This window comes from Danio rerio, chromosome 1, assembly GCF_049306965.1.
Source record: "Danio rerio strain Tuebingen ecotype United States chromosome 1, GRCz12tu, whole genome shotgun sequence".
Lineage (NCBI taxonomy): Eukaryota > Metazoa > Chordata > Actinopteri > Cypriniformes > Danionidae > Danio > Danio rerio.
The window spans coordinates 12,446,696-12,473,128 of NC_133176.1; the positions used below are offsets into that span (position 1 = coordinate 12,446,696).

The 26,433-nt window shown below is 35.4% G+C and overlaps 1 protein-coding gene across 14 annotated transcripts in view; it reads right to left on the reverse strand.

The window, feature by feature from the left end:
* Positions 1–26,055, reverse strand: part of dmd (dystrophin) — a 251,520-nt gene extending 225,465 nt beyond the window's left edge. For 10 of the 14 annotated variants that reach the window (XR_001799156.4, XR_012404170.1, XM_073949244.1 and 7 more), the window contains exon 1: positions 25,844–26,035. Coding sequence is in view for 9 of the 14 variants with exons in the window: in XM_073949244.1 (XP_073805345.1) it covers positions 25,844–25,925 (82 nt within the window). In the remaining 5 variants the exon portion in view is untranslated. 14 annotated transcript variants of the gene reach the window in all.
* Between the last annotated feature and the right edge of the window lie 378 nt (positions 26,056–26,433).

Genomic DNA, 26,433 nt, shown 5'->3' on the forward strand with positions numbered 1-26,433 from the left:
TGACAGCACAAAAGTGGACATGTTTGAGCCCAGGTAAAAAGTAGTGCAGCTTCTAAATTACAAGCGTGAAACATTCCTTTACATTAAAAGCATAAGAACAACAATCTAGGGCCCTCAAGATATTTCAGAATACACAATTTACAATATCCCATGGTTAACTAAGGGTATAAAGCCTCTTAATGGTTTTCCAAACCAACATGGCATTCAAAAGTTTAACACAATGCCACAACTGCTTTTTTAAAATACATATTAACTCTTTCCCCTGTCAATAATAAGATGACTTTGTAAATTAAGAGACAACGCTTTCCTGTAATTGATAAGTAACAATCTATGTTATACATGGGAAGCTTTAGCACATGTCCCGAGTAAGTTACAGGACTTCTGGGTTTCCTAGGAGTGAAAATATGAACATTAGAGGAAGTGTAGGTCAGATTGCATATAAAAAATGAAGCCTTTTACAACTTTCCATCAACTTACTCTCTTCTTTATCAGGACTCACCACAATGAAATGATCTACTGCTTTGATTTGGACAAAGTTGTCTATGTGTGTATTCATAGAATGCGTAATTCTAACCAACGCTTAATGAGATGGGCTTTGTTTGTCCAAGCCTTTAACTTGGACATGAAACATGTTGCCGGTAAAGATAATGTGCTGGCCGATGCAATGTCACGTATTACCATATGGTGATGGGTGGTGTTTATTTGTGTATTTTTGTTTTGTTTACCAGTCACCATTTTGGGGGGTGGAGGTGTTGCATGTGGCGTTCACTCCTGCCCTTAATAATTACTTCCAATTGATCTTGTTTGTCTTTTTCCCCTTTTCAGTTTTCTATTGGTTGATCTGGTGGCGTCAGGCCTTTAAAACAAACGGAAGCGGACTTCTACCGGTCCCTCAATTCTCCACGCCACCACAGTTGTTGACGGCTTTATTGTTGTGTTCTTCTTTGTGCTTTCATTTTGATATTTGTTTGGGGTGGGGAGCTCCAACCTGCTTTAGGTTTGTTTGGTTGTTCTTTATTATGTTGTTGGGCTCCCCATCTCTTGTCAATTTGGATTGTTTTGCTGGTTATGTTATGTTAATAAATAATTTAGCTTGAGCACTTTGGCCATTTTTTATTTATGTTACATTGTCTTTTGGTCACGAGTCCTATTTAAGTTAGGGACCGTAACAGTATGTATTACATCCTGAAAATGCACTACTTTTAAAAGAAAGCACATTTTTCAATTTTGGATGAAGCCTAATTCGAGCTGTGATAAAACATGAATGCATGAAGACAGAATAAAATGACCTTTTTTGTTTAAAAGCAGAGGCTTGGTTCTTTATTTTGATGGTATTATAATATTCAAACTATACAATATTCTGAGAACCATCAAATGTAGATGAAATTCATCAAAAATGCTCTCAGTGACTGAATTAAAAAAATAATAATAATCATAATTTAAAAAGCTGGCAAGGAAAGAGTTAAAGGGATTTACTCAAACATTTAAAGATGTGATCAGCAGCTGTCAAAAGTTAGCACTTTTAAAGTTTCATGTGGACTTGCATGCTGTATTTCATGTCTTCTGAAGCCATACAATAACATTGTGTGAGAAACAGCTGTGGCTACCGTTTATTTTCATTATATGGAAGAGAACAGAAGGACATTCTGCTATAAATAACTCCTTTTGTGTTCCGGGGGAAGACAGAAATGGGTTTCGAAAGACCTGAGGGTGAGTAAATGATGACAGAATTTCAGATGTCACCAAATTAAGCGTAGTTTAGGTTGCCAGCCATAACATCTTTCACAGAGCACTCTAAATGAATTACAGGTTAATGCAAAAGAGTGCGAACGCACATCTGTCAACAAATCTGAAGGTCGGTGTTTTTTAACAGCGGAGGTGTTGAACTCCTCGTGTGATATCCTCCTGACACAATATGCAGTTGTAATCAACGGCCCATAATAGTTGTTTTTGCACGGTTATATGACAATTATCATTTCGGAAACAGCCTGATAATAATGCTCGGAGATGAAAAGGAATTTAGCCTTGGCTCGGCAGGTGATAATGGCAAGTGTTTAAATAAATAAAAATCACAAAATGTTTTAAGCAATTTCTAAAACAAAAGGAGAGATAATAAAGCTTGCAGATTGGATGGTTTGATGAAACCGCTGGATATGAATGGTGCACATTTGCATAAATAAAAGGAACATGCAGGGGAGACAAATAAACCAAGATTTGGTATGGCAATTATAAAAAGTTTGAAGACAATTATGAGATATATATTGCATTTTAGTGATACTGTCCAAGTATAACCAAATTACTTAAAGGGATAGTTCACCCAAAATGTTTTATTCTGCCACTATTTACAAACTCTTGAACAATTTCTGTTTAACGGAGAGAAGATTTTCAACATTTCTAAACAATAGTTTTAACTCATTTCTAATAACTGATTTATTTTATCTTTGCCATGATGACAGTAAAATAATTTTTGACTAGATATTTTTCAAGACACTTCTATACAGCTTAAAGTGGCATTTAAAGGCTTAACTAGGTTAATTAGGTTAACTAGGCAGGATAGGGTAATTAGGCAAGTTATTGTATACTGATGGTTTGTTCTGTAGACTATCGAAAATATATAGCTTAAAGGGGCTAATAATTTTGAACTTAAATGTTTTTAAAAATGTAAAACTGCTTTTATTCTAGCCAAAATAAACAAATAAGACATAAGATAAGATATACTTTAAATCAGTTTGAGTTCTTGCTTTGTTCTATTGAACACACAAGAAGATATTTTAAAGAATGTTGGAAACTTGCTAGGGCTGCACGACTAATCGAAAAAAGATCTAAATCTTAATCCAGCATCTCTACTATTCAGCTTTAGCGGAAGAATAAAGGCAGTTGCACAAGTCTACACTTTGCTTTAAATACATACCTCAAAATGGTGTTAAAATAAAAAAAATACTATTGTCACATACTATATTTATAAGGAATAATTCACCTAAAAATGTACATTTTTGTCAAAATGTAATGATGTATTCACGGCTGCAAAATCACACTTGAGGTGAGGCACTGTTTGTTTACTACTGAGAAGACGCGCGCACACTTGACATTGATCTCTACTTTTGTAAAAAGAAACCTGCATGGGCAGTGAATAACAGGTAATAAAGTTGTAAATAAGAGTGATCATTTGAGAGTTATGTGGGAAGTATGATTAGCATGCAAGTTTTTTCCTTAAAGTGACTGCAGCCATGTCATGAGCGCAGACGGCAATAAAATTGAAACCAAAAGCACTAGCATCATTTAAATCAGTGGTTGTCAAAGTGTTTTTTGTTTTTGCTTTTTTGCAACCCCTGTGGTGATAATGTTATAGACACACCAAATTGATTTTATAGCACCAGGTTAAACCTTCTGACACCTTTTCGCCACTCGCGTACAAATAAATACAGGCCACAACTGAACATGGAAGGTGGTCTCCGAGTGTTGTTCTCCAAAATTAAATGATGAATAGACTTCGGCCAATTGGTATGTGTGCGCCGGTGTGTATGGTTTATACTTTTTATACATTTATAATCACCTCAGAAGATATTGGGGGTCGTGAGTCACTGGCATTGTAATTTTGGGAGTCGTGGGCTGAAAAGTTTGGGAGCCCCTGATTTAAATGATCATATCGCATTTTAGAGGTATGATTACGTAAATATATATAATCGATCTAATTGATATAATCTATAATTGATTACTGTTGCCTCACAGCAAGAAGGTCACTGGTTCTTCCGGGTGCTCTAGTTTCCCCCACAGTCCAAAGACATGCGATACAGGTGAATTGGGTAGGCAAAATTGTCCCTAGTGTATGAGTGTGAATGAGTGTGTGTGAATGTTTCCCAGAGCATGTTGGAATGGCATCCGCTGCGTAAAAAAAAACGTGCTGGATACGTTGGCAGTTCATTCCGCTGTGGCGACCCCCGATTAATAAAGGGACTGAGTCGAAAAAAATAAAATAAATGAATGAATGATTATGACAAGCATTTGATATATTTTTTTCTTTCATAGCGAACACAAAATGTTATAAAAATAAAGGTTTTACAGTGTCTAGCCTACTCTTGCCTATATAATGGTGAATATACATGTATTGCAAGAGGAGATCTGATAATGACAAATGTTTCATTTTACCAGTGGAAAAAAATGGTCTAATAATGTTGTCAATGACAGCTTGCAAGCATATGTCTCAAACATTATATCTCAACTTCAGAATTATGAATAGTTGTATTCTGATGCCATCGCTTAACTGTGAATTAACAGCCAAGACAATTTTAAAGTCTGTTTAAGTTCACAATTCCAAGTCTGCACAAAATGAAGCACTTTAACCAACAGTAGACCTACACATAGGCCAAATATTATCATTGTTGTTTTACCATATGTTTGAGAAATAACAATAATAATAGCAGACTCATATTAACTTTTATTTTACATCTACAGAATCATCAGAAAACCATGATCTTGATTTATTTAAAAAATTGAGATCCTTATTTTATCCAGAATCGTGCATCCCTAAAACCTGCATTCATAGTAGGAAAACAAATACTATGGAAGGTAAAGGATACTGGTTCCCAGCATTCATAAAAATATATTTGGAAGTATTTTTGAACGCAAACTGGATTGTAAGAAGAGTGACAACAAATGGGCTACATGGACTTATTTTCATGTGTTAATATATATTTTTACTGCTAATGTGAGAAGATCTTGGTACAAAACCTCAAAAATTAGACTTTAAGGCCAAGTTAAATAACCTTTCCTGACTTCCTTTAGACTCTCTATGACAGTTTGAAGACATTCGAATGGTTTTGTGGAGAGAATCAAATGGCTGTGGCATTTACGTGCATTTTTAAAAACCTCTGTTCTGTTTGATGACACATGAATGCTTAGAATGTTCAGAATCACTTTGAAAGCCAATGCAAATAAATGCAAATGACAAATGCAAATTCAAAATGCTGGTTGGGTAACATTTTTTTAATTAAAGTTTTAACCGAACTGTTGAGTTTGTCTATACTTCAGCAATAGTGGTGTTAAAATAAACCAGCATTCTGTTTAGTGTGCAGATTTACAGATTATATTCTCAAATTTAACTTTAAATCATGTAAATAATGTCACCAATTTCAAGAGTTTCTGAATTCAATACTGGCACTTTTTCGTTCATTCATTCATTCATTTTTCTTCACCTATACCATGTCTTTGAACTGTGTAGCGTTGTAGTAAATCTACTATAGTAATAACTATTTTTAAGAAGAAAAAAAAATACATACTTAAAGAAATATTTCATCGAAAAAACATTTTAATTCTATTTTGTCATCTTCCACTTGTTCCAGACCTATTTGAGTCTCTTTCTTCTGTTGAACACAAAGGAAAATACATGAAGAATTTTGTAAAAAACACCTATTCACTTCTTTCAAAGGTATTTTTGTTCCTAATATGGTAGTCAACAAGAAGTTGTGTTCAACAGAAGAAATAAATTCCTAAAAGTTTAAAACCCCTTTAGTGTGAGTAAATGCATTTTAATTTTTGGATAAACTATTTTGTTAAGCAACATGGCTCCAGTCCAATTTTCAGCACCACAAACCTACATTTAGCAGTAGCTACTACTACATCAGGCCCGTAGCAAGCCTATTTAAAACGGTGGTTCTTTTTTTCTCTCTCAAAAAGTACTTTTTTGCAGTTCTTCGCCTCATGTTCTATTCAATGTGAGGTTAAATAACTGCATTTTTTATGATATTACAAGTACTAAGCATTGCTGGATTAGCTTGTTGGATGGTGACCACACTTTTTGATGTACCAAAAAAATTTCCTACAGTTTTGTTGAAGTGCTTAATTTCTATTTGATTACGAAGTGTATATATTTACAAATGTGCATTTAAGCTGTAAATTATTACAGTTTAATAAATAATTTTATGAGATTAGCATTTTTATTATTATTTTAAAAAGACTTGTTTTTAAAATATAAATTTATTATCATTCATTATTTTTAAAAAATGGAATCTGTTAAAACTTGTTCAAATTAAAAACTGTAGCCTAGACACATAACAAACTGTCCTACTCATTCAATTTTCCTCAGTCAGAATTTGGCCATATGAATAATTATAAAAAAAATTACATTTGACTTAAAGCCTTCTTCTGTCATATTTATTTTCACAATTTATGATAGCATAGTAGTCAAAAATGGGACAAATAAGCCACTGATAACATTTGGAAAACATTTACAACTTTATTTTCAGAATTCTGGGTTTGAACTTATAAACTCTCTTATAAACTTATAAACTATCAGATCTGAACTGCTTTAAACACAGAGAAATAAAGATGTCCCATGTCAAGCTGCACTCTATTAGAAATCTTGAAATCATTCCATTCGGAATTTGCAATGCATATTTCTTATTTTAGTAACAATGCATATAACGTTAGCTTTTATTTCTCAGTGGATTCTGCGGGATAAAAATAGCAACAAATGATTGTGTCCATGGAAATGATAGGGAAGACATCATAAAGTGTAAAATAAATAAATAACCCTATGGACTCCGGTCTGGCAGACAGAATAATGTGTTCAGACGGACAGGAGAATGAAAGCATTGCTTGCCATTGATCGGAGGCGTGACTCCAGGCAGGTGGCAGCTGCTGCTGGATTATATCCGCCCTTGTGCAAATAGGATGATGGGGTGACGGGCTTGAGCCGAAGCTAACGGGCAAATACAAAGACGCTGGACGCACACACATACACCTGTCTTTAGCCGACTAATCTCAGCGCACACATCCAAGGCAAGACTGTATTCACAGATTACAGCCATACGCTTTCCACCCCAGCCATCCGTCCAGGTTCATTTCTCCCCTCTAACAATTTTCCAAGCGCGAGCCCAAATGTTTCCATGAGGCTGGAAACAGTATATGACAACAGCGCATGTGATTGAACTGCGTGTAGTTTAAACAGCGGCAAACTTTCTCTCGCCTTCGACTGTATAAAATCACAAAGTGCGCAAATTAAGCGATCCACCAGCAGCGTGCGAAAAAGAAACAAGAATAAAGCACGCTCAATTAACATTAAAACACAATTTTCCGCGCGCAAGAGCAGATCCTGTTATAGATAAGGCGCACTGGGCTTGGAGGATCTATTGTTAAATCTGACGTGACACGTCGTAATAAAAGCCCGTTAACAGCCTAACAGTCGTCTCACAGTGGAAGAGTATTTCTGTATGAGGATTCAGGCTTACCTGAATGAAGATTTCACACCATAACAAACGCAACTATTTCCTCCGTAATGGCTTTCGGAGTCGCAGCCGCGTTTGTGGTCGGGTCCGTTATACCTGTGTGTAAACACACCGAGCGCAGTTTGATTATCCGTTTTCCTTGCTGTTAAACGGACTCGTCCGTGTCTAAAGCCGTAGACGGTTTGGAGAAGGAACTGTGGGTGGACACTTTGCCGCTTTATTTTCTCCTACTCCCTCACTTGGGTGCAGTTCTAGCCCTGCTGTGATCCTGATACGGGCAGGTGTAGCGGTGCTCTGGCATGCGGGCTGATTGACTACAGCTCTATCTAACGTACGGGGAGCGGATCGATACCACATGGATACGAGGAGCAACTTGAACTTGTTTGCGCTGGAATGTGTAGACTAATTATTCACGTAAGCGGGGTGCCGATAATAATTAACACGTTTCAATTTGAGCTCTTTACTTTTCATTAGGCAGTAAAGTTAGATTACTAGTACTGCACGAGCAGTATGACGAGAATTTACGGTAACCATGGCAACAGTACCACGTTTTTCTTACGCCCCATCACGCTTTGCGCCAATTATAGAGGCAACTTCCACTAAAATGTAAACAATAAACTAAATCTGATTGAGGTGAAGTTGGTTTATATTTACACATCCAGTCTTTCTCCCTAGTAATATAATTTCATAAAAGTATTCTTTGAACAGTCAATAGTGCTAATGTTGTTTTAAAGTCAAACTTACATTTCAGACTGTACATTCAAAGTAGCACGATAAACAAAATTTGAAGGATGTCAAGTTATGTCACTAACGATTGTTCGAATATAAAAATAACTTTACCTCAGTCTAAAGCTTTGCTGTATAAGAATTTTTAAAACTGAATACTGTAAGGCGTCAATTCCATTCAATAGGTGTCCAGTCACTACATTGAATATGAGGAAATGCAGACGTGTATAGACATAACCAAGATATATGACTTTTGAAAGCTCTGTCTAATAAGGAAGAAGTAAGACATCACAGAGGCATCAATATCACATGGATATGATGAACAACCTTATTGACTTAGATTTGAGAGAATGTACACCCTGCTGGGAAAAATAGCTTAATCCAGCCTAGGCTGGTTTTAGCTGGTCAACCAGCCTGGTTTTAGAGGGATTTTGCCCATTCCAGACTGGTTTCCAGCCTGGTCTTAGGTCAGGCTGGGAGATGACCAGCTAAAACCAGCCTAGCCAGGCTGGGAGCCCAACCAAAACCAGCTATGTCCAGCTTAATCCTGGATGGTCAAACTGGTTTTAGGTGGTTATTTTCTAGCCCGACCAGCTAAGATCAGACAGGAAATGGCCAAAACCCCTTTAAACCAGGCTGGTTGGCCAACTAAAACCAGCCAACCATCCTAGGGTGGTTTAAGCAGTTTTTTTAGTAGGGTTATGATTACATCAACCAAAAAATTGATGATTAATAAACAATAAATTAATTAATGGGCAGTACGGTGGCACAGTAAGTAGCACAATCGCCTCACAGCAAAAAGGTCACTGGTTTGAGCCTCGGCTGGATCAGTTGGCATTTCTGTGTGGAGTTTGCATGATCTCCCCATGTTCATGTGGGGTTCCTCTGGGGGCTCTCGCTGCTCTGGTTTCCCCCACAGTCCAATGACATGTGGTACAGGTAAATTGGATACGCTAAATTGGTCGTCGTGTATGTGAGTGTGTGCAGTAGTGTATGGGTGTTTCCCAGTGTTGGGTTGTGGCTGGAAGGGCATTCGCTGCATAAAAAGTGCTGAACGAGTTTGCAGTTTATTCAGTTGTGGCGACCTCTATTAATAAAGGGACTGAAAAGAAAACAAATGAATGAAATTAATTTAATAAAAACTAATTTGGTATGGTTTTGCTAAAAATAACCCTAATTTAACCATGATATTTGGAGCAATTTATGCTATTATAAACAAAATAATCATGGGACTTTTACTACAGCAAAACCATACTTTAATTTTAAAAGGGTTTAGCAAGCAGAGTACCAACAAATAATTACCATAATTGATCGGTACACTTTAATTAGAAAGAAAAAAAACTTGGTAAAATGAGATGAAAATACTCCCTGCACCCTTCCACCAATACATGTTAAAAGGATAATAATAAGCACAATAAAAACAAATAATTCAACAGTTCTATCTAACAGGGAGTGAGATAGCCGTCAGAACGGGATCAATACCACATGCCTACAATGAACAACTTGATTTAGCTTATGCTAGAATGCATCCTAATTACTTTAGTAAGCGGGGTTCCCATAATAATTAACACGTTTCAATTTGAGCTCCTTACTTTTCATTAAGCAGTAAAGTTAGATTTCTTCTCAAGGCAAGCAGCAAATAGACGCTCATAAAAAGAACCATAGCAACACTCTAGAACTTTATCCTCCTTTTATATGCCCTATGACGCTTTACATGAATTTTAGGGGTAACTTTTGCTAAACCGCAAACAAGGAGTGAAAGTGTTTCTTTATGAACAGTTAAAGAAATGGATATAATTTGGGGACATGATTCTACTTACACTTCATCTGCTGAATGTTTAAAAGAGATTTAAAAGCCTTACCAAATGACTGTTGAGTTACAATATGTATTACATGTCCCTGTCTTGTTGTGTTTGTATTATGGAACTTACATCATTTTAAATACAAAAATGTTGACCAGTTGAAAGACCGAATGAAAATATTTTAATATGATCTTCGTTATTTTTCCAGTTGATCATTTGGTAAAGTGGCAGAAGGTAAATTTTTCCAATGAATCATCTGTTGAACTGCATCCCAATCATCACAAATACTGCAGAAAACCTATTGGAACACACATGGACCCAATATTCTTACTGAAATCAGTCAAGTTTGGTGAAGAAAAAATCATGATTTTGGGTTACATTCAGTATGGTGACGCGTGAGAGATCTGCAGAGTGGATGGCAACATAAACAGTCTGAGGTGTCAAGACATTTGTGCTGCACATTACATTACAAACCACAGGAGAGGGCAAATTCTTCAGCAGGATAGCGCTCCTTCTCATACTTCAGCCTCCACATCAAACTTCCTGAAAGCAAAGAAGGTCTCGTTGTTCCAGGATTGGCCAGCCAAGTCACCAGACATAAACATTATTGAGCATGTCTAAGGTAAGATAAAGGTGGGGGCATTGAAGATGAATCCAGAGAATCTTGATGAACTCTGTGAGACCTGCAAGAATGCTTTCTTTGCCCTTCCAGATAACTTTATTAATTAGTTTTTTTGCAGAGCTGTATGGATGCAGTCCTCCAAGCTCATAGGAGTCATACACAATATTCATTCTTTTTCCACTGCACCATGAATTTATATTCTGTACTCTGCATTATTTCTATTAAGTGACAAGACCTTTGTCGAATGAAAGTCAGACCTTACTGTCCTAATTAAATAATTAGCAATCAAGGCATGATCATATTTTATTTTGGTAAACTACGCATAATCTAGGGGCCTTCATCTTTCACATAAGCCACTTCTGATACCAAATGATCAACTAGAAGTCAAGATATTTCTTGTTGTTCCTAAAACTTGGATAGACGACTCTACTTTTGTCAGGTGGTGTATACTGTAGGCATCAGAAGTTAATATTGCAGGTAATTACATTTTTAAAGCATCCACATGAAAACAAACCTGAGAAGAAACTTGACATGAGCATTTGGGGAGAGAAATAAAAAGTTTTGTAGTGCTACTCAGTGAATTATTCATAGGATATATCAAATTAATATGGGACTGCAGACCACAAATGTGCAGTAGGGGTTGATTCAGGTAAACTGGGACACTTTGCCATTCGCCTGACTGGGAAAATGTGCCCCAATTACCATGAAATATGCCCTAATATGTTATCCTGTTGTTGCAGGGGAATGCAAAACCAAAATGAAAAATGTCAATAGGGAAATGAAAGAAGATTTGGTATTTTAGGGAGAAACCAAAATACAAAGTGTTACATATTTTCCAGACATTACTGTAGATCATTTAAAAGTAGCCTTCAATAAAGAAATATTGGTGTTTTATTTCAAAAGTCTTTAAGGAGAGATACTGATAGGAACATTTTGTTTTGAAAACCCATGAAAATCGAGCGTGAAAGTCATTGTACCTAATTACCACACTGAATAATGCATAATTAGTATGAAATTATTTTCTGGAGCGTCTTTAATTGTTGGATTTTTTTTTAGGAAGTAAACTCTTATAACACTGTTAAGAGAAACACTGGTGGCCTTCTTTCCCCCTCCTGTAATATGTCTGTGGCCTATTAAAAATGTATGAACTCAATACAGTGGTCTGGAACGGGCCATTTCATGTTGACGTTGAGTTTTTGTGCAGCTGGTCGGCACATCTCACTTAAACTCAAAAGACTCCAAACATCGCCATGCCATCTGTACATCTGTCACAGAAATCCTAAATAAGTAACAGTCTGTGCTTTTAATCCATTCTAGTGGGATTTTTAAAAGGAAAGAAAAATCATAGTGAGTGCTGATCCGACAGTCCAATAGAGAGAATTGCAATAATTTTTTTATGTACAATGCTGAGATGCTCTAAAAGAAAATCCTGCAGAACATGATCACATTTGCTGAAGATATTTCATCTCAGCAGGTTCTTTCTCCTGATTGAATCTATATTGGACACAAAAACATTGTATAGTTTTTTTCTGTCAAAGTAATGTTCATATGGTGGAAGAATATATGGTTGATTTTTATGATGCAAACATGATTACAGTAATGAATCCATGGTTAAATCTTGATCCTAACATAAATTTGTTAATAGTATTGATTATTGATCATTTTTTGAATGTTTTATGGGTTTCATGCATACTGACTTGGGCCGACCCCACTTAGCTTGTAGCCATTAGCAATGGATTTCAGTCAAAAATTGATGTAAAAGATAATACATGGCTAGCTGTGCATTATGGTAATAATAATAATAATAATAATTATTATTATTATTATTATTATTATTATTATTATTATTATTATTATTATAACTCCTTTTATTTATGTAGCGCTTTTCTGGACACTCAAAGCACTTTACACATTTTTGTGAATCTCCTCAACCACCAACAATGTGCATCACTGATGCAACAGCAGCCATATTGCACTATATTGGGGATGGTTAGGAGAACATGATGGACAAAGGCAAGTGAAAAAATTTGACCAGGATGCCGGGGTTAAACCCCTACTCTTATTCGAAGAACATTCTGGGATTTTAAATGACCGCAGAGAGTCAGGACCTCGGTTTAACGTCTCATTAGAAAAAGGGGCTCCCTATCATTATACTGGGGCATTAGGACCTACACAGACCGCAGGTTGAGCACTCCCTGTTGGTCTCACTAACACCACTTCCGGCAGCAACATAGCTTTCCCATGTAGTCTCCAATCCAGGTACTGTTAGGAGCAAATAGCGCAGCCCTGCTTAGCTTCAGTAGGTGACCATGTGAGAGTTGCAAAGAGCTAGCTGTCGGCAACAATTATTTTAAAATTCTTGTTTTTTATTGGCTGGAAGGTGTGCAATAATACTGTTGAAAGCACGATTAATGTATTAATCTAATCTGATCTAATGTATTAATTAGAAGCATTTAAATAGTTCAAAGACTTGAAAGTTGTTGATTATCTCTTTATTTCATACATTATTACCAATCAGAATTGATTAATCAGACAGACCATTGTATAATCATACATGTACATGTCATGTTTACTGTTGTCATGGTTGCAATTTTCCTACACAATTCGACTCCTAAAAATACTTTTAATTGAAAAATATGAAGTTCCAGATTGTGTTTTTTTTAGGCTTTCAAAATGTGACGCGGCTGCCAAATCGTTTCTTTGTCACGATAAATAAATAAAAACAAAATTATTTCTGTATTTTAATCTCGGAATGCATATCTGGCAACCTAAAAACCCCTGCAAAAGAGCGAATAAAACCTTCTGAAGGCACGTCACATATTTATTAGGTAGAATGTCAGTTAGGGTGTTTTACTTACTTTAGGGACATTTTATTGTTTTTTGCGGTAACTTACTGGCAGCACTATTGCCAGAGACTGCAACTGTCCATTTACAGTAACTTACTTGGAAATGTGTTTTAAAGTAACAGAGCCCTATGCCACAATGTAATTTTATAGTAAAATCACAACTTCTTTTTATGGTAAAATGCCCTTTACCAGTTTTAATTTTACAGTATTTTTACAGTTTAATATTTGCAGCACTTTTAGTGTAATTTTTTTGTATATTTTACACTGGCTGTACAAAACCTTTAAATTCTCACTATTGAATTGGATAAATTCCAAACCAAGTGGCATTCATTTTTTCATTAACTGTTACAGTTTTGTCTTCAACTAGCAATACTTGATTACGTTGAATTCAGTGTGTTGATTACAATAGAATATTCCTAATTTGCAGTTAGTTACTGTAAAAGTTTTAAAATGACCTACAATGAAGTGCATATTACAGTAGGAAACTGTAAAGAAAAAAATATGCAGTAGGAAGAAGATATGTAGTATTTTCTGGGTGTTTTTGCAGCAAAGTCTTTACGTTCACATTCCAAAAAGTTACTTAAAAGTGTTGTTTAACATGTACACTGTATCTATTGCTGTGTCTGTGAAAAAAAAACTAGATAAATAAATTGAAAAATGGAAAAAATACAGGGTTGTACACAATTCTCTCAACACAAATTTAAGTTGATCGAACATGAAACAATTAAGCTGTCAAAAAACTCAACAATTGTGTTGATTCAACTCATTATAATTAAGTATTTTGTACAAGCAGCAAAAATAACATTTTCAGTGCTCCTTTTAGGTGGATTTTGAGTTGTTATTTGGCTGAATTTTTATTTATTTATTGACCTGGCAACCTGGACATGCATCTGACTTTCATTTACAAACTGAGCATGCAATATTTACACTTTAACTATTACTTGTTATTTGAATTTTTTTTTAATGCCAAGCAAGGGTGTAGATCTCATTTCAGTGTCATTTTTTCTTCACCCTGATGCCAACCATTTTTTATGCATTTGATGAATAACTGCAAAAGAGGGAACAGCAAATGTCATAAAAGCCTCCAGGGCTTTAAAACAGACCCGATAGAGTGAAGTAAACAGCTGATGTTTCTAAAGTATACAGAGAAGTATTTTAGTTCAAAACTTGTGCATTTGAATCCGCTCGCTCCGCATTGTAAAGCGAGAAGACACTGGAGACACCCTTGAGGATTCCTCAGACTGCCACCCATGTAGAGAGGAACTTATAAATAAATAATACTTGTTTGGTGTATTTTGTAATGAGTTTTTGAGTGCGGATTAAAGTAGAAAATTGTACTTATGAATTCATTTAAGTTTGAGATTTAAAGCTAAGGAATTAAAGGGAAATCAATATATATATATATATATATATATATAAATAAAGAGTTTATATAACTAATAAAGAGTTTAAAATGTGCATGATTTGACAGTTGGACATTTGTTTTTTTATCATTTATGCACAGAAGTTAGAAGTGAAATTCGAATTCTTCAAATATTTCCCGCTATGTTTAACAGAGCTTGGACTTTTTTTCCCTATTATTTTTAACTTTTGGACAAAGTCTTATTTTTTATAGTTTGTCCGGAATGAAAAAAGAAAAACCACTAAGGTCAATATTATTGGCCCCCTTTTTTTTCAGCTGGCTACAGAACATGCCACTGTTGTCCAATGACTTGCATATAGTTGTACTTAAGTCTTTATTTGCACTTTAATCTAAAAACTAGTCACTTGTAGAATAACTATTACAATATATCAGCCTGATCTCATGAGGAAACAAAAGTGTTTAACATATTATCAGTTTTAGAGTTCAGTTGTATGAAAATGTACGATTTTTAAAATGGAGGCAAGGCACAAAAAACTGCCCCTAAACCCAAGCGTCATTGGAGGATAAGTAAATCATACTAAATTGTACTAATAAGATCAGATGATTTCATACGAATTAGCCACTAAATCAAAAAGTTACAAATTGCCATGAGATAGCATTGCAATATACTTTTATCAGGGCAAAGACAAAAGAAATTAGTTATGAGAATTTAGATATTAAAAGTATTATGTTGGTAAAAATATCTCCATTAAAAAATGTCAACATATTTCAAAAGGAAATTTGATAGGAGCACTATTAAGTTGTCTTCAACTCCACACTGTTAATGATTTTAGTAAATTATACAGAATTTAACTGTAATATGTACTGTATTGTACTGTAGGAAAGTTATGCAGTATGTTACTGAATTTTAAAGTTGCATTGTGAAGCTCGCTGTATGATTTACAGTAAAGATATACATACTATTCTGTAAATACATATACAGCAAGAAAGATGGTGCTGTAAATGTAAATACTGTATTTTTGATGTAATTGATTTACCACCCTGATCTCACAAGGAAACGTAAGTATTTTACATTTTGTCAGTTTAGTGGTGAATTCAAATGAGTTCAGTCGTACAGAAATGTGTGATTTAGAAAGGGGCGTGGCACCAAACCCCGCCCCTAAACCTAACCATTGGTGGATAATCAAATCATAAAATTCTTCGTTAAAAAATGTCAATATATTTCAAAAGGAAATTTGATAGCAGCACTAATATGTTGTCTTGAACTCCAAACTGTTAATGATTTTTGTATTTTGAAATTCAGTATTTTACTGTAGGACTGTAATACAGTGTATTACTGAATTTTAAGGGGCCGATCACACCGCAGGCACGTTTTGTGTTGAGAGGTACATCTTTTGAATGGTTAACTAACATTCAAGATCATTTTCCGCGCTGCTTTCACACCCTGTACGCCTCGGGTTTTAACTATCTGCTGCATCTCTGTGTTGGGCGCTGTGCACACAGTTGAAAAAAGTCAACTCTGCTACATCAGTCATGTCTTTTTTATTCTCCAATCAAACGAAAGCAGAGGCGGGGTTTCCTATAAAGTGACAGCAGTGTTTGTGTTGTGAAGACGACTATGCAGACTTTAAAAGATGGAGGAGACTAGTGATCACTGTTTCAAGTGATCCAGAGCAGTATGATTTTACACATTTTGAATATCACAATATTAAATATTACAATTATAACAATATAAACAGCGCACAATATGCAGCTGATTCAGTTGTTGCCTAGTGACAAAAAAAAAAAAAATCATATCGCACTACTTTTTTCTTGTCAACAAAAAAAGCTGTGTGGTGCGTCTTATGTTTTTGGAACGTAAAAAAAGGCATTCGGTGTGATCGGCCCCTAAAGTTGCATTACGAAACTTACTGTATATTTTACAGTAAATAAATACATAAATACATATACAGCAAGATAGATGGTGCTGTAAATGTAAATACCATATTTTTGCTGATTCTACAGGAAATTGTTAAAAGTGTATTTTATTTTAGACCGCTAACATTTAGGTGACTAAAACTTTTACATTTGAAGTTTCGTCAATTTAAAGTTTGTTCATGCAAGAACTCTAAAGCAGGTTCACATTTCCTCCATCATAAAAAAGGCTTTTGAGGTGCCTGAAGTAGATATTTCTTGAGAATACAATAGGACACTTGAAGCTCCTTTAGTTTTATACTGTATGCTTCTCTGGTTATGTAATGAAGAAAAACGATCAGAAGTCTCCAGTGACTGAGTTTGCCGAGAGATGTTAAAGAGATCTTGGTTTTCAGCAGAACTTGCTCAACACTGCCTTACTGTGGCTGCTCATACAGAATGATATCTCCCAGTTTATATATATTCCCATTAAAGCTAAAAATAGAAACAGCAGGATACTATTGACTGTCTCTGGAAAAGGCCCAAGCAGAAAAGGCTGATAACAAACCCATGGCATTCTTTTCCACAACAACAACAACAACAACAGCTTTTATTATTATAATTTCCAAGTACTATTGGATTATTTAGAAGCTTTAAAGATGATGAACAGCTGAAGTCAGAATGATTAGCCCTCCTGTGAATTATTTTATCTCTTTTAAATCTTTCCCAAATTATTTTTTACACAGCAAGGAAATTTTCACAGTAATTCCGATAATATATTTTCATCTGGAGAAAGTCTTATTTGTTTTATTTCAGCTAGAATAAAAGCAGCTTTTATTTTTTTAAAAACACTTTAAGGTCAATATTATTAGCCCCCTTAAGCAATTTGTTTTGACTGTCTACAGAACAAACCCTTGTTATCCAATGACTTGCCTAATTACCCTAACTTAGCTAGCGTAATTAACCTAGTTGGGACTTTAAATTGCACTTTAAGCCGAATAATATCTAGTAAAATGTTATGTACTGTCATCATGGAAAAGATAGAAGAAATCAGTCATAAGAAATAAGTTATTAAAACTATTAAATGTATAGCTGGTTTTTGATGCCTCCCATATAAAATGACCCCAATTAAATCTCTGAAAATCTGGACCCATTTTTTTTTTCGGCACTTTGATCTTCATAATATCTCTTTATTATCCCCAATACACTCCAATTCTCTGTTTTACCCTTCTATCTTGGACAGTGCTTATGCCTCATGGAGAGACGGCTGATTGGCTTTTTTTGATGAACTTTACATGGACAGTGTTTTCACCTCTTTTGGTCAGTTGACCTCTCAATTTAATGTCCCCAAAACTTCTTTTTTTCAGATATTTACAAAAATTATGAGATTTTGTGCACAAAAAATGTCAACTTTCGAAATGCACCATCTGCTACAAAACTAGACACCATACTGGGCATAGATCCCTGTGCTAAAGGTTCGATTTCTAAATTAATTAATGTAATTGTTAATCTGCAATTCTCTTCTGATAACTTATGGGCTATCTGGTCTCAATTGGAATTGACAATAACAAAGAGACATGGAAAGCGGTTTTGAACAGGGCTAATTCTTCCTCAATCTGTGGACGTCATGGATGCAAGGTGGTGCATAGAGCTCATTGGTCCAAGACCAGGCTAGCTCGCATCAACCTGTCTATTGACCTTGAGTGCAACAGGTGTCATTCTGGTTCAGCTACTTTATTCTATATGTTTTGGTCCTGTCCTTCCCTGCTTTCTTTTTGGAGGCAAATTTTCCTCTTGCTGTCAGCTATTACTGTTGATATCCCACCTCACTTTACCATCTGATTTTGTAGACTTTATAGCATTCTTAACACTTCTCACAATTCTTGGATAAGAAATGTTCTTTATTTTATGAAATTAGAGAAAATATATTCTCTTTTCCAGTGATGGGTTGCAGCTGGAAGGGAATCCGCTGTGTAAAAATATGCTGGATAAGATGGCGGTTCATTCCGCTGTGGCGACTGTGGATAAATAAAGGGATTAAGCTGAAAAGAAAATGAATGAATGAATGAATGAATGAATAAATGAATCTGTACTCTTTTCACTGACCTAGCACTGTTTTCATTTAACTGTGGGAACCCCTTTGTAAATATGTCCAAACTCTTCAGCTTGACCCTGCTCCTTCTGATTGAGTCCCCACTCCCCAACTTTCAGCTTAGTACTGGATACTAATTCTGGCCAACGCATCGTAGACTTGTTTTTTTCTGTATATATTTTCAAGTTATTTTATTTTTTGCTCTGTTTTTTTTTATTTTGCTCAAAATACTCTTCAGTGTATTTGCTTATTGTTAGGTTTTTATGTTGTCCTTTTTGTATTTTTTTAAAATTTGTTTTACAATGTATAAATGAAACATAAAAAATAAAACAAACTATTATTGGAAGTTTATTTATGAACTAATTTTGAGAGGTTTCCCAGAGATGGGTTGCGGCTGGAAGGGCATCCGCTGCGTAAAAACTTGCTGGAAAAATTGGTGGTTCATTCCGCTGTGGCGACCCCGGATTAATAAAGGGACTAAGCCGACAAGAAAATGAATGGATTAATGAATTTTGAGAGGATTATGTGCTTATGATTGCTTGCGGCTGGTCCCGCATTACCCAATTAATTATTCACCAATCAGACATTTCCTAAGCCATTTTAAATACCCTAAGTTCCATATGACAGCCATCTTCGTTTAAAGAATCCCCCCTTCCACCCCTACTCCTCCTCGTTTCCTAGATGGTTGAACGGTGGCCCAGTGGTTAGCACTGTTGCCTCACAGCAAGAACATCAAAGGTTCTAGTCCTTACCAAGCCAGCCGACGTTTCTGTGCGGAGTTTACACGTTCTTCCCCTGCTCACATGGGTTTCCCCCGGGTTCCCCGGTTTCCTCCCACCATCCAAAAACATGCAACTTAAGTTAATTGACTGATCCAAATTGGCACCATAGACATGCTCCTAGTAAATAGTTATCTCTTAGGAGCAATCATTGTCTGTTTATTAGCTACTACAGCAGGGGAGTTCTCGAGATCTACCTGAGCTCAAACTCCCCTCTCGCCTTGCAAACGGGAGGGAGCCCTGTGCTTGAGGATATTATGAGCTCAGGGCTCTCTCCCAGGACAGCATGCCAAACAAGCTTTATAATCAATCATCAGCTTAGTGTGAACTCTTGAAGTTTAGAAAAGTATTAAAAAAAATCTTCTCTCCGTTAAACAGAAATTGTTGAAAAAAATGTACAGGAGGGCTAATAATTGATGAGGGCTATTAATTCTGACTTTAACTTAAATTTAAAAGGTTTTCGTAGCAAGCATAAGAGATTTCTTGGCTTTGATAAAATGTGCCCTCTGAAGTTTGCCGAAACCGGAAAACTGAAGCAAAGGTTATTTTGAGAATTTCTTCAATCTTTTAAGTCAGAAATATTCAATAGCAGATGTCAACATGTCAGTCATTCCTGCAGGGTCTTGCGCAGTGGTATTTAACACAAAAACACAGCTCTGTATAGGATACCATGAAGCTGAAGATAGAATTGCAACCTCAAATTCTCCCTGGAGTCAAACTGTCTCAGTGTCCGGCGTTCAAAATGCCCCTGAATACCAGGAGCCTCAGATAAGTTATCAGCTAAATACGCATTTAAAATAAGACACTTACATAAATGATGGTAAACAAACCTGATCACTTTCAAAATGCTTGCACTAGAATACACAAGGGTTCAAATATAAAGAGGATTTCAGCAGCAAATATTTTTAAAGGCATATTCATTCATTCGTTCGTTCGTTCATTTGTTCATTCATTCATTTTCCATCAGCTTAGTCCACAGCAAAGAGACTTTATGACTTTATTTCAGTTATATGCTTAAATGTAATGGAAATACTGGAACACCAGAAATGATCTATATTCTGACAGGCTATCACGTCTTCCCTAAATTTTCCTTCATCGCAATGAAAAAAAAAAAAAAAAAACTCTGACCAAACACAAAACATTTACATTCTGAATAAATTGTTCCAATTGATACAATATATAAATGGAATATTACATTATTCAGAAAAACAGTAAAAATCTTAACAGCAAATATCATGAGGTTTCTTTAAAGTTAACTGATTTCTAAATGATCTATTATTACAAAATAAAAATAAATATTTTTACTAACATTATTATTATTTTATATTATATTTTCTAATTATAATATGATAATATTTATTGTTTTCATTCACTCATTCATTTATTTTCCTTTGGTTAGTCTCTATTTCCAAAGTCGCCACATCGGAATGAATCACCAACTATACCTGCATATGTTTTCATGCAGCGTGTACCCTTCCAGCCACAACCCAGTACTGGGAGATTTCATTTATTAATTTTCCTTTGGCTTAATCAGGGGTCGCCACAGCGGAATGAATTGCCAACTAATCCAGCATATGTTTTACACAGAGGATGCCCTTCCAGCTGCAACACTGGCAAATGTATTATTATATATTATTTAAGATTTCGGCTAATTGATTCACTACTATTACCACTAATATGATTCTGAATTAAAATGGTGTATTATTATCTAATAAATTATTTTGCCAAACAAATCTTAAATATTCATTACATACATACTGATTTTAGGATGAAATATGACTGGACATCTCTACTGTATATACTCTCTTATCTCATGAATGTATGAAAACTGAAACAAAACAAATTATTATAGTATTATTCAAATAATTAATCCAAGAACCATTGCAAGATAATAAAAATTGATTCCCGCGTAGTAAAAACCATTACAATAATATATATATATATATATATATATATATATATATATATATATGGTTATAGCAGATTAAACTTAATTTTTAAGTTAATTTAAAAAGACAGTTTCAACCCAGGCTCATTATAATTACGTTCCCCTATATACATTTCTGGAAAGAGCGAAATACGTCCCAGGAGCTCCTTTTTTGTGCAGTTTTTGTTTTCGTGAATCCGCCAGAAGTCGCTGACTGTGTACTCTTTTTTTTTTTTTTTTAGATCTCGAATTTCTCTCACGAGTGCTATTTGCGCCTGTTCTTCTCACATAAATTCACCAGAGGCCACTGTGTACACTTTGTGAGATCTCAAATCTCTCCCGCTGGTGCCATCCGCGCCTGCTGTTCTCGCATAAATCCACTGTCGACTGACTGACTGACCGATTGATTGACTGACCGATCGACTGACCCACCCTCCTCCTTCTCTAAACCCAACCAATAGTGTTTTAAAAAGCACCAATTTACCTGACCTTATACCTCATGGTCAACTCTGCTTTGTCTCAAGTTCACCAATGTACATGTCGAGTTACCTGACAAACTGGTAACATCGGAAAAGGCATCCATACGGAGGTAAACGGTCAGCTAATAAGCGCGAAAAGGAATGGCGCCATACCGCCCCGTATTTCTGGCTACATAACTTACGGTCTCCAGAAATGTATATAGGGCTATGTTCTCAGAATGAGCCTATGTTTTTATATTTCATTTACTCACCCTTTACTTCTGTTGAACACAAAAGAGGATACTTTGAAAAATGCTGCAGTGTAAAAACTGCTGTTAAACTTACAGTATTAGTGGCAATTTTTACAGTATCACTAGCAAAATTAACAAGCGAACTGTAAATTAACAATTACAACTGTGCTGTAGTTTTACTTTACAGTGCACTTGTAATACTGTAAATTTTACAGTAATGTTTTACAATGTGGCACCCACTGACTTCCTGAATAATTCTTTTTCCTACTATGGACGTCGATGGGTCACAGTTTTCCTCAAAATATTTTCTTTTGTTCTCAACAGAAGAAAAACCTTTTTTAAAAAGGGTTTAAAGCCACATGAGGCAAAATAAAACAAATTTGTGGGGTAAACTATTCCTTCAAGTTGGAATGACTTGCACAGAGAAACTGATTCAACAACTAAATTTAATGCAGCAACTACATTTTATACAGTGTGATCAAACGTTTTGTGCTAAACCTAAGAACCATTAAATAACCAGTGTATAGTGAGCTTGAGCAGAGATAACAGATGTCCTCTGTTAAAGCTCGGTTCTCAGAGGTTTACTCTACTGTTTGTGTCCTCTGGCTGCTCATCAAGCTGTTGACTCGTTTTGCCACTTTCTCCAAACTTTCACTGCTGATCATAAACACGGGCACACCGAAAACACAAGAGAGCGAGCGACTGAACGTCTCTTGCCAACTAAACAACCACATAGCCAACAACAACGCGGCTAAATCTCAAACAAGGACTCTGAAACCCAACACCAGGCAGCTGCAACTATTTCAAGCTCTTTAAGACCTGTCCTATTTCCACCAGAGAGCATTTATAGATCACGCATGATCCCTACTGAATACAGGATGACAGCGGTGGAAAAAAAAAATAGATATGAACTCACTCAGGGTGGAGCACAGGGGCAAAAGAAAATCGATTTTAAAGATACTCATTCAAAATGTTTCATAATAAATGTTTGATCTGGGCAGCAAATAGTTGAACAGACAAGTACAGATAAGAAAATGAAGTAAATATTGATTTGGTTAAGTATATGTGTTTTAATTTGACGGTAAATATACTGTGAAAAATTATATGATTAATTAGTCATGACAATCTATGTTTTTTAGTTAATTGTAACTTATTAAACAAAGTAAATCATGTTCTAACTTAATTTTATAAGTTACACAAGTTTTTTTTAAGCTGGTTTAATATAATATGAATTCAAATGACTCATAAGGCTTAAATATAAAAGGCAACCAGTATTTATTTGAGTAGGCTAGGAATGCAATACAATTGTTGGCATTAATATAATGTTTGAGAAATTTGTAAAAACTGAAGTACATTTTACATTTACATTTAGTCATTTAGCAGACGCTTTTATCCAAAGCGACTTACAAATGAGGACAAGGAAGCAATTTACACAACCAAGAGCAACAATGAATAAGTGCTATAGGCAAGTTTCAGGTCTGTATAGTCTAAGAAGGGAAGTATTAGTATTTATTTTATTTTATTTATTTCTTATTTATTTCTTTTGATATTCAGAGAGGCAATTACAGATTAGGAAGTGTAGTGGAGACTACATAGTTGAGTTTTTAGACGTTTCTTGAAAATAGCGAGTGACTCTGCTGTTCTGATGCAGTTAGGGAGTTCATTCCACCAACTGGGCAGATTGAGCGTGAGCGTGAGCGAAAGTGATTTCTTCCCCCTTTGGGATGGAACCACGAGGCGACGTTCATTCACAGAACGCAAGTTTCTGGAGGGCACATAGATCTGCAGAAGCGAGAGCAGATAAGAAGGAGCAAGGCCAGAAGTAACTTTGTAGGCAAACATCAGAGCTTTGAATTTGATGCGAGCAGCAACTGGCAGCCAGTGCAAACGGACTAGCAGCGGAGTGACATGTGCTCGTTTAGGTTCATTGAAGACCACTCGTGCTGCTGCTCTGTGTATAGCTCTGTTGACATTGAAACAGCTCTGTTGACATTGAAACAGAATAAAGATAGTTGCCCCAAAATGAAAATGTACTCACTATTTACTCACCCTCAAGTGGTTTCAAACCTTTATGAGATTTGCTGAACACAAAAGAAGACATTTGGAAAAATGCTGTAACTATTGACTTCCACAGTAGGAAATCAAACACTATGTAAGTCAATGGATACTGATTTTGGGTGTGTCGCTTTAAGACATAGTATTTTACACCTACCACTTGCATGAGACCATACTCTAAAAAAGCTGGGTTGTTTTAATGGTGTCCCAAGGCAAATTAAATTTAAGTGGATTTAACATAAAACAATGAAGTTGTCCCAAAAACACAAAATATTAAGTTAAATTAAGTATTTTAATTTATAAGCAGCAATTTTTCAGGTGTTCTTAAATGGCGTAAATAATGATCTGGTAGTGTAAGTTTGGTTAATCATATGTTTTTATCTTTTAATTTGACTGTAGAAAGGAATTCACTAAAACTGTAGCGATTACAACTATGATTGAGAAATTTGATTGTGTAAAACAGTTGACTTTCAATCAGAATTAAAGAGATAGTTCACCCAAAAATTAATATATATTTACTATTTCATCACCCTCAAGTGATTTCAAATCTTTATGAATTCTGCTAAACACAAAAGAAGATATTTTGAAGAATGCAGTAACTATTGACTTCCATAGTAGTAAATAAAATACTATGGAAGTCAATGGATACAGGTTTTGGGTGAACTGTCCCTTTAAGTCATTTCACACCTACCACTTGGATAATAGCATTCTCTAAAAAAAAAAGCTGGGTTGTTTTGGGTTAAATTATGGAAAATCCCATCATTTGGGTTTGATTTTTATATAAATTTTTAACCCAACAGTTGCAATTGTCCATATTTGACCTAATGTTAGGTTCACTGTAAACAACATGTCGTCCCAACACAAATTAAAAAAAGTTGTTCCAAAAAACACAAAATAAGTTAAATTAAGTAATTTGAACAAGCAGCAATTTTTAGAGTGTTCTTAAATGGCGGAAATATTCATCTGGTGTAAGTTTGGTTAATCATGTGTTTTCATTTTTAAATTTGACCGTAGAAAGGAATGCACTGAAACTGTAGCGAACTGTAAAATTATGATTGAGAAATTTGATAGTGTAAAACAATTGACTTTGAATCAGAATTAAAGAGATAGTTCACCCAAAAATTAATATGTACTCACTATTTCCTCACCCTCAAGTGGTTTCAAATCAAAGAAATTTCAGGCTGTAACTGTTGACCTCCAAAGTACAAAATCAAATAATTTGGAAGTCAATGGCTACAGGTTTTGGGTGAGCTGTCCCTTTAAGACATACTATTTTACACCTACCACTTGCATGAGACCATATCTAAATAAGTTGGGTTGTTTAAACACAACTTTGGGCCAATTATGGAAAATCCCATCATTTGGGTTTGATTTTTATCTGAATATTTTAACCCAACAGTTGCAATTGTCCATATTTGACCTAAAGTTAGGTTGGAAATTCACTGTAAACATTATGTTGTCCCAACACAAATTAAGTAAACTCAATCATGTTTACCCCAACTTTGGGCCAATTATGGAAAATCCCATTGTTTGGGTTTGATTTTTATCTCAGTTTTTTAACCCAACAGTTGCAATTGTTCATATTTGACCTAAAGTCGGTTTGAAAATTCGCTGTAAACATCATGTTGTCCCAACACAAATTAAGTTAACTTAATCACTTTTACACATTTAAGTGGATTGAACATAAAACAATTAAGTTGTCCCCCCAAAAAAACACAAATTATTTAGTTAAATTTTGCAATTTAAACAAACAAAATTTTTAAAGTGTTCTTAATGAGCAAATAAATTAAAGATAATTTCTCCAACCTGATCGAGTTTTGATGATTTCTCCGAATTCGTCCTCAAAACCTTCCTCCCATTGGTCCTGTGGGTTCACTGCTTCGGCCATGACATAAGATCCAAGCCAACGTTGGGTCCTTTAATCCTACAATTTTATAAACAGAAAAAGGAAGGAGCCCTCACCAACGCCCTGTGAACAAACTGAACCTCAGATCCAGCAGTGAATTTTTTGTGAATGACACCGGGACGAGACAGTCTGAGGACTGTTGTGATAGGGGGAAACAAGCTGTCAGGGAATCTGGAGAAGCAGAGACAGGTGGCAAACTCTGCTCGCCTTAAAATAGAGAGTCACTATGAAGGCCTGCTTCATTTCACTCCCAAACACAAATGCTTATTTTCTGGCGAGAAAGGGACTGGTCACCAAGAAGTCTGGTGACAAATGGCCAATGAATGCTCTTAGAGGAAAGTATACACTTCACAGTTTTGTCATGCGCGACTTACAGTATTCGCTTATTATAGCAGCAGTCCCTTAAGAGCAATCTAGGGTTAAGTGCCTTGCCCAAAGGCTCAATGGTTATAGCTCATAAATTGCTCCCGGTGGGCTTTAAATCTCCAAA